General features: G+C 35.6%; 1 protein-coding gene across 1 annotated transcript; it reads right to left on the bottom strand.

The window, feature by feature from the left end:
- Positions 1 to 19: 19 nt before the first annotated feature.
- On the bottom strand, positions 20 to 14,108 carry LOC131681741 (sodium-coupled monocarboxylate transporter 1-like). The gene is made up of 8 exons (XM_058962730.1): positions 13,445 to 14,108; positions 8,008 to 8,285; positions 6,963 to 7,041; positions 6,757 to 6,900; positions 5,640 to 5,780; positions 5,022 to 5,505; positions 4,827 to 4,969; positions 20 to 335 (listed from the first exon to the last, which is right to left on the bottom strand). The coding sequence occupies exons 1-8, from the start codon at positions 13,657 to 13,659 to the stop codon at positions 35 to 37; spliced, it is 1,785 nt and encodes a 594-aa protein (XP_058818713.1). The 5' UTR covers positions 13,660 to 14,108; the 3' UTR covers positions 20 to 34.
- Positions 14,109 to 15,187: the final 1,079 nt, after the last annotated feature.

The raw sequence follows: 15,187 nt of genomic DNA, 5'->3' as shown, positions 1-15,187 counted from the left end.
TTATCAATAATAAAATAGAAAGTTTTGAAGACGTTTATTTGTGTATCTTTTCGATTTCGTTATCCTTAGTTTCTATTGGTAGATTTTTTACAATTTTGCACTCATAGTCATCCACACAGCGGACAGGTTTGTATAGTGGGCGCACCCAGGGTGTTAACAGGACCTCTGGAATTGGTTCTTTTTGACCGCCTGTCATGTAGCTTATGATAACACCCGACAGTACGGCTATCACCGTCCCCAGTAAAGAATAGTACATGAAACCAATACGGAACACCCATGGCACTTCGGAATTGTCGTGTCCTTCGGCGTCAATGTAAAATGTGGATGTCATCGTACTGAAAAGATACAAAAATACGATTAATTGAATATATGGATGCATTGAAAGCTCTGTTTTTTATTCATCGAAACTTGCACAGTGAGTTTGGATCAACTCATTTTAAAATAGGCTGACCGAGAACTACCATGATAGCTCAATTGCACCCATTAAATACATTCAACAATCAAGAATAGGAATATATTTACAAAATTTGCACGTTCCAAGTTAAGGTCTCGAATTTGCGTTACGATATGCGAGAAGGATAGCATACACACGTTCAAAATGTTATTCGAAGATTTGTGCCTTGCCGTACTGTCTCATGTTTTCCTTGATTTTAAGGGAAAGGGTGGTGAAAAAATGGGACAATGTAAAATAACAACACAACACATTCATAACACAAAACAGAAAAACAGCCGGGATTCTTCGCTCTCGAAGGAATAATGAAAAATATAAAATAATACTGATAATACTGATAAAAAGTATTGCCCTGTACAGTAACACAAACTTGAAGTATAGCTTTCTGTACGTAGGTTCGTCTATGTATGGAGATGGAAAAGTGCGAATACGCAATTGCATTACTGCAGGGCAGTAACTATTTGAAGTGTTTCCTATGCTTTTAAAAAATTTTAGATACCCAGTTTTGAAGAAAAACTACTGAAAATACCAAAAATTACACTTTTAATTAAGTTTTAATGGATCTACCGCTCTTATAATCCATAATTGGTAAAAACCAACTAACCAAACTTCTCCATTTGGATCTCTAGAAAAATTAAAAAATTCTGAAAAAACTCTAAGACAGTTCAAGAGCACTTCAACAGACATGAATTTGAAATTTTACCCAAAATCGGCCCATTTTTTCAAAAAATCAAAATTCGCCACCAGTAGGGAGCGTTTTATCAAATTCACTCCGAAGAAGAAAGTGGTCCTGCTACCCTAATCTTTCATTTAAGAAGCGAGCCCGATGACTTTTTTAACATGATGTCATTTCGGGACACCCTAATCCATATCTTCGGATCGAGAATTCAGAATGAAACAATTCACAGGCTATAGAGAGATCACTGGAAAGAGACTACACGGCTTTCGTACTATCGACATCAATATAATCGTCAACATGGCCGAGACATTTCACACTCCCTTCTATTTACTTCGATGCAAAGGAATATTTTAAACTATCTACATGTTTCATTCACGAATCGCTTTCTGTCTCTGTCGCTCTCTGTTTAAGTGGTATGAAAGCACATGTGACCTTATCTCAGTTTACTATTTCCAAATATGCGTTAAAATACTGGACCAGTGAATTCAATTCTGTACAAAAACCTTTTTTCAGGAATCTGTGGCCAAAAAGACATTTTTGAATTCCGAAGCGAATTGAACATTCCAGTATCTCAATAATTAATTATGATCCATCAATAAATTAGAAACAAGAGATGAAGAACGAAAACGAAAAGGTGAAAACAAAAAAGATGGAAACTCTAGGAAGTGTTGTATAATGATTAACCATTTTTCAAATAATGGGATTTTCCCAAACATTCCAGAACTACTATGCTATGCTCCTGTACAAAGACTGGTTTTCACCAACAAATTTGCACCCTAGCGAGAAATTTTGGTTTTTACCAAATTTTCCTCCTTAGGGTGAAATATAGCATAGTGCTTTCGCATAGGCCTGCTAAACCAAGACAAGTTTCGGTTTCACTGTGTCTCATCGGCATAAACAGAACTTCTGCTCGAACGGGACATCACGTTTGATCAGTCGTTCGATTGAAACACAAAGTGTGTTTTAGTTTTAAGGGATTTGCGTCAAGCCGGCGCTAATCTATTCCGACAATAAGTTAGTGTTGGTTTCTGATGAGGCGAAGCCGAAACGCAACACAGTACGATTCCAGAACTATCTGAAACAGTGGTTTTCGAATTTGTACAATATGTTTTATTTATTTACTTTATTTAAAGCTTTTTTTTAAATTTTGTATACTCGTTTTTTCTGTTTCAATTCTTTCGAATATTTCGAATATGATATATTTATTTTATTCAACATTCTTTTTTATTCATTTTCTTCATTTTGGTTCATTCCATTTTTTCATTTAAGGGGTTATATACAAAATTGAGGCTAAAAAAATGGAAAAAAATGTTATTGCTTATTCTGAAAGTATATACAATCGGAAATATCTGTGCGATATTGTCATCCAGATCGGTGCACTAGATTTCAAACCACAGCCGTTTACAGCACGCTTATTCCATCCACGAATGAAGTGAACAAAAAACTTTGAGCATGATTATCTCGGAATGGAGTTTCTTGGAAAGAACCGTTGTGATGAACGTGATATCTAAAAAACTACTCAACCGTGTACTTCTCGTGTACTTGAACGGTTCATTTATCATCTACAATTTTTTGATACCTTGCAATAAATTTTTGTTTAAAATTTTGAACATCCCAAACAGGAATTTTTTATCAACATTGATTTTGGGGAAACACAACATTCAACATTGTTGAAAAAAATTCTTTTTGGGAAACCGAGCCGTTCAAGTACATCAGAATACATTTTTCTACAACATTTTTTAACTTTTTTGAAGTAAGTTGAGCGGCTCATCTGGGAGAGTGTTCACCACAAGCCTTTGCAAAAAAATGCGTTTCGGTGGAGGAGCCATAACTCCGACAAGTTTCAAAATTTTTTGTACAGCTTATTTTCATTTTCTTGGATAGCACTACCAGCAAATTGACTTTCGCTTTTTCAAAGAAAATTTGCATCAAACCCTTTAAAAAATTACGAACTTAGCTCACTTTTTCTCCTCAACTTTATATATAACCCCATAAGTCTTGCGATTCATTCTACAAATCTCACATTTTACTCAAAAATTCAGTCATTTTTCTTCAAAATAATTGGGAGAAAAATTTATTTATTCATCGACAGGTTACACATATTGAGCATCCTTATAAAAAAAAATCAAGTCACTTCGTTGATTAGTGTTCGCCAACTTGAAAAACTAGTTTTCGAGAAAAATGCTATTAAAGGGTGTCCCACATCAAATTGCATCACGGAAAAAACGCTGTAGAAAATGACCCATTGGGTATTTTCCCTTGGGTAGAAGTAGTTTAGAGTGTATTGTTTACACTGTTTTTTTATAGCTATCAGTTTTTCGAAAATTGTTGCCGATAGATTGAAATCTGCGTGTGATATAGCAAATACGCGCGTGGCATAGCTGTTTAAAACAAAAAAAGTTCAGCGTGGTCACCAAGATTGCGGGAGACCCTTCTAGAGGTTCAATACTAACAATTAAGCGGATAAAAAATAAGTCGATTATTTTTGCCCCAGATGCCCCCCTTACCGTAAAATTCGAAAAAAATCCTCTGTGGTTGTCATTTTTGCAGCCTCAACCATACATCATCACTGTTGTGCTCAGGGATGCAAACGGTACCTGTAAACTACATTTTTTCCGATATATTTACATTTGCCAAAGCCGTACAGCCCGCTACAGCGACGCATCACTACTGCTCTTGTCAGAACGGTAGCCAAACCGAGTACATTTTTCCGTACAGCAGTAAAATACATTTTTGTTTTGCTGCTGTACTCCGACTGCTCGGTGAAAGCGTGGCGTAGTAAAGTTTGTTCTCTCGCTTTGTACACTTTTCGCTGCATAGTCAAAGGGAGAGACCCGCACACGAAAGCGTTAATGCCGGTCGTGGCGTAAATGAACCGCATTCATTGAAGTCGTTTATGATTAAAAATATTGAATAAATTAAAAATATTAAAAAGTGTAAAATGAAGAGAGAGAGAAACTGTACCGCTCGCGTCTGGTGGCTGTACTGGGGGCAGTAATTTTTTGTCATGTTACTGCTTTGCTTACAGGCTGCCGTACAGCGCTGAGCGTCCTGCACTAGCGAAAGACAGCAGCGTCATATGAGAAAGGAGAATGTAGGTAAAAAAATTACAGCCGTAGAAAAGGTAGGCATTTTGCATCACTGTGTGCTATCTTATGACAAACGCCATTTAACATTTCGAGAAAAACGATTTTTGAAGATTGAGATTAAATATCTTGAAACTCCTAAATGGTAGAATTTGTTTTTTCCCTTAAAATGTGAACAAAAGTCACACTCGCACGTGTTATATTTGTGTGTATTGATGCTATTTTTTATAATTTTTTTATTTTGAATATAGAGGTTTTAACCTTAGGGTCATTTGCCTCTTTTCAGGTTAAAGAAATCTCTTTTCAAAACATCTCTAACGCTATGTGCGAAGTTGGGAATCGAACCCGGATGAGCTGCGTATAAGGTAATCGTTTTATCAATTACGCTATGCCCGGCCCCATAAGGCTTACAATGTTGCCAAATAATCAATATTTCCAGTTCAAAGCTGAAACTGCGTTTTGCTCGCAATACATGTATTTATTTGTAAATTTTCATGTCACTTCATCATTTCTTTGCTCTCAATTCTATTTATTTAACAATAAATAAATGCTCAAAAATGGACTACATGTGTTAAATAACTAGGAATTTTGTAATAATTTTTGCTCTTACCCTGTTGAATTGAATCCAAGGCAACCATCGTAACGGAGCGGTAAGCTTTCGTACTTCAGATTTCCATGTAGTATTTCCAGTTGAGCGCCAGTTGCTATAAAACACAGAGAACCAAGCGAAATCAGCGCTCCCCAGTAGGCTCCCTATTGAAAACATTAGTCATTATTTCATATTTCAAAGGACCGTGCTTCTCACCATATCATTAATCCAAGGGGAAAACATACCCAGGAAAAACATTCCCAGTAACGTTCCGGAAGTGACGCCAGATACGGAAATTGCCAAGCTAAAGACACTGCCCAGCTTTTCAACAACATACACTAACAGAAGGCACACCACTCCAGTCACTACTACCAACAATTTGATAATTGTACTAGCCAATTTCTCTTTGAAATTATAATAAGGTTTTATGAAGTCATCATACATGGTTCCGGATAGAGTGTTTATACTCGAAGACATCGATGACAGGGCAGCGGAAAACACACCCACAACGAAGAGTCCGGGAAGTCCTGGTATTTTTCGAGCCACATCGAGCACATAGTAGGCGAAGATTTGATCATTCTTTTTCACCAACCCTGAGTAGACTGGATCGCAGTAATGGTATTTGCTGAAAATCAGCAGCCCATTGTAGACTGAGCATAGTTTGACCAGAATGTGACCAACTCCAAAAATCCAAACAGCTCTGTAAGTATAGACACGTTTATTGAGAACATAAAATCAACTAAAGTATTATGATAATATGAAGAAGTCGATAAAAGTTTTTGCGTTAAAATTGATAAGCTTAGTCTTTTATGAGTTCCCCACTTGAAAAATTACTTTTTTGCACTTGAAATATCTGGAACAGTCAGAAAACGTTGTACACATTCTGGGGTGACTCCTATGTTGGAAATCCACATTGATGTTAACCCAACGGATACCAACCAAAATGAGGATCGCAGCGAGGGATCAGGGTCCATGCTGAAAAAGATTGAAAAATACATTGAGTCTATGACTAATAGATGAATTGCTAATTTTCCATTATGGTTTGGATTTTCTTTGCATACATTGATCTGAAAAAGAATACAAGTTCGAAATATGTTTGATGGCCATTATAATTTAATTTTTAGTGATGATTCAAAATAATTTAATAATTTGTAGAACAACAAATCCATACCAACTTTTGAATAGGGCTAATAAGATTTGTAAACAAACTTTTGTTTTGCTGATTTTTGTTATAATTTCACCACAGAAAATATTTGAAATTGATTCTACCAAGGGTAAAGATATTAATTCATATGTATCTTTCATGAAATTCAACTTGGCAGCGGAATAATGAGCGAAGCAAGTTTGTTTACAAAAATCTCATTAGCCCTTTTGAAGAATTAATATTGAAATATTTCAATTTGATAACCATATTAAAAATTTAAATACAATTTAGAATATATGGGGTACTTAGTAGGGTTTTGATCGAATCATAGTTGAAATCAAGCTGCGAGAAGATATTTTGATTCATTGGTTTATAAGTAGAATTAGTATGCACTAGTTGGTGTGTGTAACAACTTTTGGGTGGTAAAAGCGGTTTTACCCCATTTTCTCCTTAGGGGAAAACCATTAGCTAGTTAAACCGAACCAATGTTGCGATTTCACTATTCATCGTCAGCTTAAGTTGAATTGTAGAAATGTAAGACATCAGGGATTTACACAGGAACACAAATAGTGTCTCTGGTTTTAGAGCTTGCTTAATCCTGGTATTAAGCTAGTGTCTAGTGTCTGATGAATATTCCATAACTAATTTTGTTTTTGGCTTTTTGTCGTTCAGGTGCAATAGCGGTTTTACATAATTTTCTCCTTTGTGGAGAAATATTGGTTTTCACACATTTTTTTTTTTTCGTTAGCGAGAAGTATAGAAAAAAGGGGAAGAGCAAGTTTATCATTTCCATTTGTTTATACATACTTGAACCAAATTAATCTTCCACCGTCATCCGCAATTTTGAATATGTTTACGATGCCGCCCAACTGTAGTGTTCCGAGCGTCATCACCACCAATAGTGCCAAGATCATAGCTCCAAATTGTAAAGTATCGGTCCAAATCACTGCCCTGAAATAAATGATAGGTGTAGGATATATTTATTAAGTCCACAATCCTGTCCATGTTCGAACCGTATTCCTCCAAAGGTAGTGTAAAAAATGCAGATGCAGCAAATGATGGGCGTCACGATGTATAAGCTTATGCCAGTAACTGAAAGAGGATGACTGATCAAATCGATACAATAACTAATGAGCAACGGGTGTGCACTAGGGTGGGACAAAAATACATTCCAGCTCCGAGCAATTTTTTAAGTACCGTTTGGGTCCTAGAACAACTGTTCAAATTCTCAGCTCGATCCCTGAAACTATATTTTTGCGCCCGCTGTTTGAAGTTTGCATGGGATTTTGTATGGGAAAATGAACTTTCACAAAACAATTCCTCCAGGAGTCGCTCATTACCTCTTAAAAATAAACCGTTATGTGGTTTTTATAGGAAATTTAACAAAGAAACAATTTCTCGAAAACCACGAAACGATCTGACGCTTGAGAAAAAAGTTATTAAGCTGAAACCAATGGATGCTCTGACTATTGATAAAATATTCATTTTTTCTAGCACCACTGCTGTTGGTTGTCCAATTATTTGAAATGTTGTTTTGATCTTCTCCAAATGTGTCTAATTCAATTATATGTACTGTTTGGCCACTTCACAAGAGTTTTAAGGGATAAATTGAGGTTTCTTTTGTACATAATTTGAGAAAGTTAAAAATTTTGTATTTAATTTGATCGTCAGCAGCAGTGATGCTATGCAAAATGAAATTTTTATCGATCTTCAGGGCATCAATCGGTCTTTTCTTAATAACTTTTTCCACAAGCATCAGATCGTTTCGCAGTCTTCTAGACTTTGTTTCCTTAACAAATTTACTATATATTTTATATTTTTTTTTTATTTTTAGGAAGTAACGGGCGACTCTTGGACGAATTATTTTGCAAAAGACGATTTTCCCATACGAAATCCCATGTAAACTTTAAACAGTGGGCGCAAAAATATAGTTTCGCTGATCGAGCTTAAAATTTGCAGAGTTGTTCTGGGAGCTAAATGGGACCCAAAAAGTTACTCGGAGCAAAATTTTATTTTTTTCATACAACCGTGTCCCACTCTAGTGTGCACTTTACTAACCTTGGCTGAATGCTATGGCCGGAGTATAAATAAGAACCGGAACATTTAAGAGACAGTAAAACATGAAGAGGAAGCTGGCTAACCGTCGAACACGTTTGCTGAAACGCTGCTCAAGGTACGCGTAACAGGAGGTTGTTTGCATCTCGTAGAACACTGGCAGGAATATGTAGACCATGAAGATTGTAACAATCAGACCTGATATGGAACATGCCCAATATTGGATGCCGTAACGATACATTTCTGCCGGGACTCCAAGCATTGTAACAGCAGAAATATGCCTGGAAATATCGGAGAAGTCGATTGTTTGAAATATTTACAGAATGTAAGCATTTTTAGATAGTAAGATAAGCAAATAATTGGAAGTGAAGTGTTTTTTTTAATTCAATTACACCATCACTTTCACTATACTCTATTCATAGATATCTATTACGGTCACTTGCAAGCTTCTAAAGTGTCTGTGGTCCTCGTATTCTGTTCTGTTTAGCAGCTTACACCCGTTGTCCTAAATCATTATACTGCTTATTATCTTCAGGGATAGTTACACTGATAATTTTATGGACTGTTGACATTTAAGCCGCGAAATTCACAAAAGAATGTGCGAATTAAGAATTCCATAACCCTGTATAAAATGTACTCTAGTTATCATTTGACAGGGGATTTGCAATAATATTTCCTATAATTTTCCTTGCAATTTATCAGCCTGTTAAAAAAGCACTGTTTTTGAGCGACTTAGTGGAATGTTATATTTAACACTCCTTAATGATTTCTTCCGTTTAATTCCATTAAACACCAACAAAAATATAAAGAGAAAAGAAACATTTAGAATGTGATTACATGATGGAGAACTTATCGGTAAAAAAGTGTTACTAAGAATAACTTTATACAAGTTTTCAAATGTCATACTAATTTATATACAAAACTGTAATTTTATTACAGAATATAATTCAATGTATCATTTTAAAACAAAAAGCGTTCAACAAAAATCTTCCAAAATGCGATAATTTTCGAGATATTTGGAATTTTGATCCAACAAAAACAATTCTTTCGTGTATTTATGCCCTTTTTAAAAGTTATTCGCGTTATCCCATCATAAAATGTGAACAATCTAAAGTTTATCGTTTTAAAGACGTAAAAGAAACTTTTTCAGTGCATTTGGATCATGGAGAAATTTTCAATCAAAAAGTTTTCCTAACAACAACTTCTGACACATTTTTAAAATTCATAATATTTGCAGTCAAAAATACAATTTTATTTTTGATTATAAACGTCGTTTTAAATCAAAATGCTCTTAACAAAAAATTTCTGATATGTAGCAGTCCTCGAGATATTTTAAACTTTCTGATATGTAGTAATCCTCGAGATATTTTAAATTTTGTTTTAACAACACAATTATTTTTGTTTTATTACGATCTTTTCATAAGTTATTCGCATTTCTCCATCAACAAAAATAGGTTTTTCAAAAAAATTTCCTGTTACTTTTTCTTTGACATCAACACGATATTGTAAACCATTTGAAAGTATTAGTATTATTCTACCATAGGGTCTGACGATTAAATTATATAGTAGAATCATATTTTGGTTGTTTTCATGTAGCTCTCAAAGGGTTTACAGTATCGCCTTGATGTCAAAAGGAAAATTACAGGAATTGTTTTGGGGCTTTTGAAAAACCTATTGTTGTTGATGGTGAAACGCAAATAACTTATGAAAAGGTCATAATAAAATAAATTATTTTTTGTTGTTAAAACAAAATTTAAAATATCTCGAGATCTACTACATTTCAGAAAATTTTTGTTATGAGCATTTTGCTTTAAAACGGCGTTAATAATCATAATCGAAAATAAAATTGTATTTTTGACTGCAAATTGCGTTTTTAAAACGATAAACATTAGATTGTTGACATTTTATGATAGGGTAACGCGAATAACTTTTAAAAAGGGCACAATTACGCGAATTAATTTTTTTGTTGAATCAAAATTCCAAATATCTCGAAAACTATCGCATTTTCGAATATTTTTGTTAAATACATTTTGTTTTAAAATGATACTTAGAATTACATTCTGTAATAAAATTACAGTTTTGTATGTCAATTAGTATGACATTTAAAAACATGTATAGTTATTGGTAGAAAAACTTTTTAACCGATAAGTTCTCCATCGTGCAATCACATTCGAAATGTTTCTTTTCTCTTTAGATTTTTGTTGACGAAATATAAAAAAATTGAAAAAAAAAATGTGAAAAATGACACAACTTGTTTTTCAGTGTATATTTTTCTCATACGGTGTTCATTCCCTGTAACTTGTTCTCAGATAGTTTTGCTGTATAAAATACAGTAATTGAACAAAAAGTATTTGAAATTAATGCACGTAGGAACGTCTACGCCCTTTTGAAAAATTGCTCTTGTATCAAAATATTGCAATTGGCAGTGAAAATCATGGACACCAGTGATGCCACAAGTACAGATTTATCTAGAAAGGTACAGATTTTTGAAGCGTTTTTGGTACAGATTCTGTACGGTACAGATTACAGATTTTTGTAAAAAAGTACAGATTGGTACAGATTTTTGTAGATGACAGAAGAGTAAAATAATTTAACCTTGCGATGCATCCCATAATGTGCACAAAGAGCGAAACACAAAAAAAGAGCGGCACAAGAACACTGCGATGTGGAGATCACCCGCCCAAAGAGAAACTTGAAAACGAAAAAGAGAAAGAGCTGTGCACCAAGAGATGCAAAATTTCGCACATTGAGTCACCTTGAAGAGCCACTTTTTTGTGCCTCCCCTCACTGGCAAACAGGGAGTAAGGGGAATCAAACTATTCAGATTCAGATAAAGATTGATCGGAAGAACGTTTTTAAAATGTTTTTTGGTTGTCTTCTCTGCTTCCGTGCGCATGGGTCCATGATGCACACTAAAGAGCCTCTTTATTTCTACTCTTTGAGGTGTGCGGCCATGGAGTAGAATGCACACATGGGAGCAAAACACATAGGAGTGAAGAGGTTTATTGTGAAAGAGAAGAGTCAAAATTTCTGGTTTGATTTTCCCAAATGAAAAATATGCATAAGAAAAAATGGAAGAAATCTTTGAAACATTATAAGAAAAATGATTTTTTCTAAACAACCTTGTTATTGTTTCGGTACAGAATCCGGTACAGATTTTTCTATAGCAGAGTACAGATAGGAAAGATTTTTCAACTCCCGGTACAGATTTAATTGTGGCAACACTGCTTCTCATGGAATCCCTCTCTTGCTACCAGTTATACACGACTGTGGTCACAAATTGTTACATGGGGTGAAGATATTCTTGCTCCCAGCGATACTACACGCACATGTAGTTTTCCTTACAGGACATTCTCTCGAGAGAGGAGCGGTTGTTTGGCTATATGGAGAGCCAACAACAAACGCAAGTAGCCTGTTACACTGACGGTTCTCTGTTGGAGGCACGTGTTGGTACTGATATCTACTGTCGTGAAATGAGATTGAAACAATCTCGCTCGCTAGGTAGATACTGTACTGTATTCTAAGCAGAAATCTTAGCGATTATGTGCGGGGTACAATCGGCGCTTCAATAGACGTCTGCTCTGATAGTCAGGCTCAGACAAATCAAGCTAGTGATGGCGCGCCGAATCCAAACCGAAGAACTAAGCATTGTCAACACTATCTACCTTGTCTGGGTTAATTTGTCAACAGTTTTTTCGGCATTTAATTAGCAAGGGACTGGAAGGTGAAGTATATTTTTCAATATTTAGAGCCATAGTACTCAAGGGAGAGCAAGGTGTTGAAAGGAGTCGGTTCCGACAGCATGAAGTAACAAGTTACTTTACGCTTGTTCGGACATGCCGTAGACTCAGGTGATTCGCATTTCTAATGCCAAAAGACCTTGACCACTACGGTAGCAGACAAAGGGTTAAGTCGCCGGTGAGCTCTAAGCTTGCATATATGATCCTTCCACGCTTTTCTAAACTTTCTCCTTTCAACACCTTGCTCTCCCTTGAGTACTATGGCTCTAAATATTGAAAAATATACTTCACCTTCCAGTCCCTTGCTAATTAAATGCCGAAAAAACTGTTGACAAATTAACTCAATAGGTCGTTAACAAAAATGGTTAACAAAAAAATGGTAAAAATAGAACTTGTCTGGGTGCCCGGATATTCCGGTATTACTGGGAATGAATGGGTTGACGAATTGTCCAGGGCAGGTGCATCAATTGACTTCGTTAGTCCTGAGCCTGCCGTGCCAATTTCGACAAGTTGGATAAGAGAAACGATACGGTCCTGGGCTTCGCAATTATTGGAGAAATCTCATAGGGCTTTAACCGGCTGCAAACTCATATCACATGGTAACTATTCAGCGTACTGAGGCATTTTCACGTGTTCTTTGTGAATCCGAACTGCTATGCAACTGCCCAGTAGTAGCGCAAGTGCGATTTCGAGTTTTCGGCCGTTCTTACATAGACTACACTGTGTTTGGACGACTGAAACTCAGAGACATACTAAAGTTTTTTATCCAACGTGGTCAAGAGCTTTCGGCTTACTCGCAGACGATTTGAACTACTTGCGAGTTTAACTTACCTGCTGTTTGCTTTTGTGCTGTGATTTTTCCTAACCTTCTATTTCCTCCCTCTTCCTTCTCCTTACTTCCCGCGCAGAAAATGATTATAAGACTACAAATGGGAACGTGATATTTGATCCAATTTATTCTGATTCCTGATGACCCAGTGAAATGAAAAACCAATTTTTACGTATTATAAATGACAGAATTGAAACCCCGAAAACAGCTCAACCAGTTCAATTATATGTTTATTAAAATATGAGAAATGGGACCCGCTGGGCCTCTGAGAACTCTTGCCCTTTTGGGGTTAAATTCTTTTATTAGTTACGTTAATTACATTCAAAATATGTAGGTATTTTCAAAACGACGCTCTCAAATCTGCTGTCCCTTGACGAAAACCTCTTCGCAACATTCCCACCAATCCTACAGATAGATTGTTTGCTTTTTGAAATCACCATGCTGAATACATTTAAGGTTAAAGAGTTGAAAAAACAAAAAAATATGTTGTCTATGACAGTGTAATTTAGTTAAGATTAAGATACTATTCCAAGTAATTGTTTTTTGATGAAATTGGAAATTATTCTAGATTTGTACTTAGATTTTATGTTAAGAATTAATTTAAAATATATGTTAGGGATCCATTATACTCATACAAAGCATACTGCACAGTGGCGGATCCAGGGGGAGGGTCCTGGGGGTCCGGACCCCCTCCGAAATTATTTTGCTTGCTGAGAAATTTTAAATGAGTTTCAATTTTACATTACCAATTGTACAATGTTCATTTCAAATTCGAAATTTCGGACCCCTCCCGAAATTTTTTTCTGGATCCGCCCCTGATACTGCAATTGGATTTCAGTGATACTTTCTGGAAGAATCTTTTCATACTTACGTGGCGGTCAGCGACATAGCTACTGGAAATACTTTCATTTGTCTGCTTCCCAGAAGATATTCAGCTGTGTTATTTTGTTTTTGCTTGGCGAAGAATCCATAGTATATTCCAATGACCGCCGAGAAAAGCATCATTATGCTGAATATGACATAATCGATAGTGTTAAACCATACTTTTGTTTGTATCATTTCATCCGGTACACTTTCCACAGTCATTTTCTTTCGATTGCTCCTCAACAGAATAGGCAATCAAACACAATACAAACAAACCGAACTTTTGGTATAATATCACAAATTCGGCCACTACTGGCTCTGATATATTATAACCGCAAGCGCTGCATTGCAACCGGCTAACTAGAACACACAACTACTTAATTCTATAATATAATGAAGGCTATTTTTAGAACTGTGATCTCGGTCCTATCAACGTCGCTAGTGGTGACTAGAATGCGGCGAGGCAAATATCTCGACACCTCGAGAGTAGGATTGGCCCTTTCAGCTAGCGACCGACTGATTCTGATCTCGATTCCGACGCAGACGAGCGTCAACTTTAATAAGATACAATAAGATGAGTCGATTTATGAGGTCCAATAAAACAAGATTAGGCTGGCGGTGATATGGTTTGCTTTCACCTGTCGGAGTCAGCTCTGTGATAAAGAACGTGTGTTGGTTTTCAACGCCCCACGAAGCGCAACGATTCAAACATACTGATCCTCGGGGATTATCCATATTATGTACTCAGCATTCAGAATCATCTGTTCATTTTATCTTGTGTAAGGGTAAAAACAAGTCCTATTTCGGTGCGACTGCCGAGGCTTATCTTACACAGTAAAGAGCATTACTCTTCGCATGTATGTACCGTTACCAAGCAAGTTTTTCTATCAGTATGACTAAATTTTCCCAAATTCCATCTGTTATACTTTGTATTTATCGTTGAACCATTCTCAAATGCTTTTATGGTTCTTTTCGAATTATTAGCTATGGAAACGAGTTTGATTATTGAATTGATTTGAATTGTAGCTTTAGCGGAATTGAATACATACTCTTAAATGCTCCGAATTGTCTTAACGATATAGGGTGCAAAATAAAGATATACGGAGTCCAATATCGAATGTCACATAATTTCAGTCTCACCCTGTAGCGCGTGTGATCTGTCTGAAATTGCAAACAGTAACGAGAAATATGACAATAATGCTACTAGGATGAGAGCAGCATGACTGACGTGTGATCGTATATTCTTATCACTGTAGGGGAATGTCCCTGGTTATGGGTCGACCCCCATTGTGACCATCCTGAAAAATCAATACATATTAAGATGGCCGTTATTTTTGCGATGTTCGATTTTGTCCATCGCTGGTCAAAAATTAATCAAGTATCAAACATTTTTAACGCAATTTGAGCTAAATTGCACAATACAATTTCAAAACTTTTTTGAAAGTTATAGAAAAATTTTGAAACTTGGTGAAGTTTGATTACACTATGAAAAAATGAAAGAAAATGAAAAAAATCAACCGAAATCTGAACAACTTTATAATACAATATTTTTAAAGTAATTTTTTTGTAAAGAAATCGAAAACCATCCATTTGAAACCTTACATCATGTGCTTTAATTCTCTGAAAAAATTATGAATTTTCATATAAAAACTATGAAAAATGCATGTATTTCTCATATAAAACATTATTCGCTTTGTGGCACGTGTCAATATGGTTCAATTTACAGTTAGTAGTATTTTCGTTAAAATTT

Source organism: Topomyia yanbarensis, chromosome 2, assembly GCF_030247195.1.
Source record: "Topomyia yanbarensis strain Yona2022 chromosome 2, ASM3024719v1, whole genome shotgun sequence".
In the NCBI taxonomy this organism is placed as follows: Eukaryota; Metazoa; Arthropoda; class Insecta; order Diptera; family Culicidae; genus Topomyia; species Topomyia yanbarensis.
Note: the sequence above shows the minus strand (reverse complement) of the source record. Positions and strands in the feature narration are given on the sequence as shown.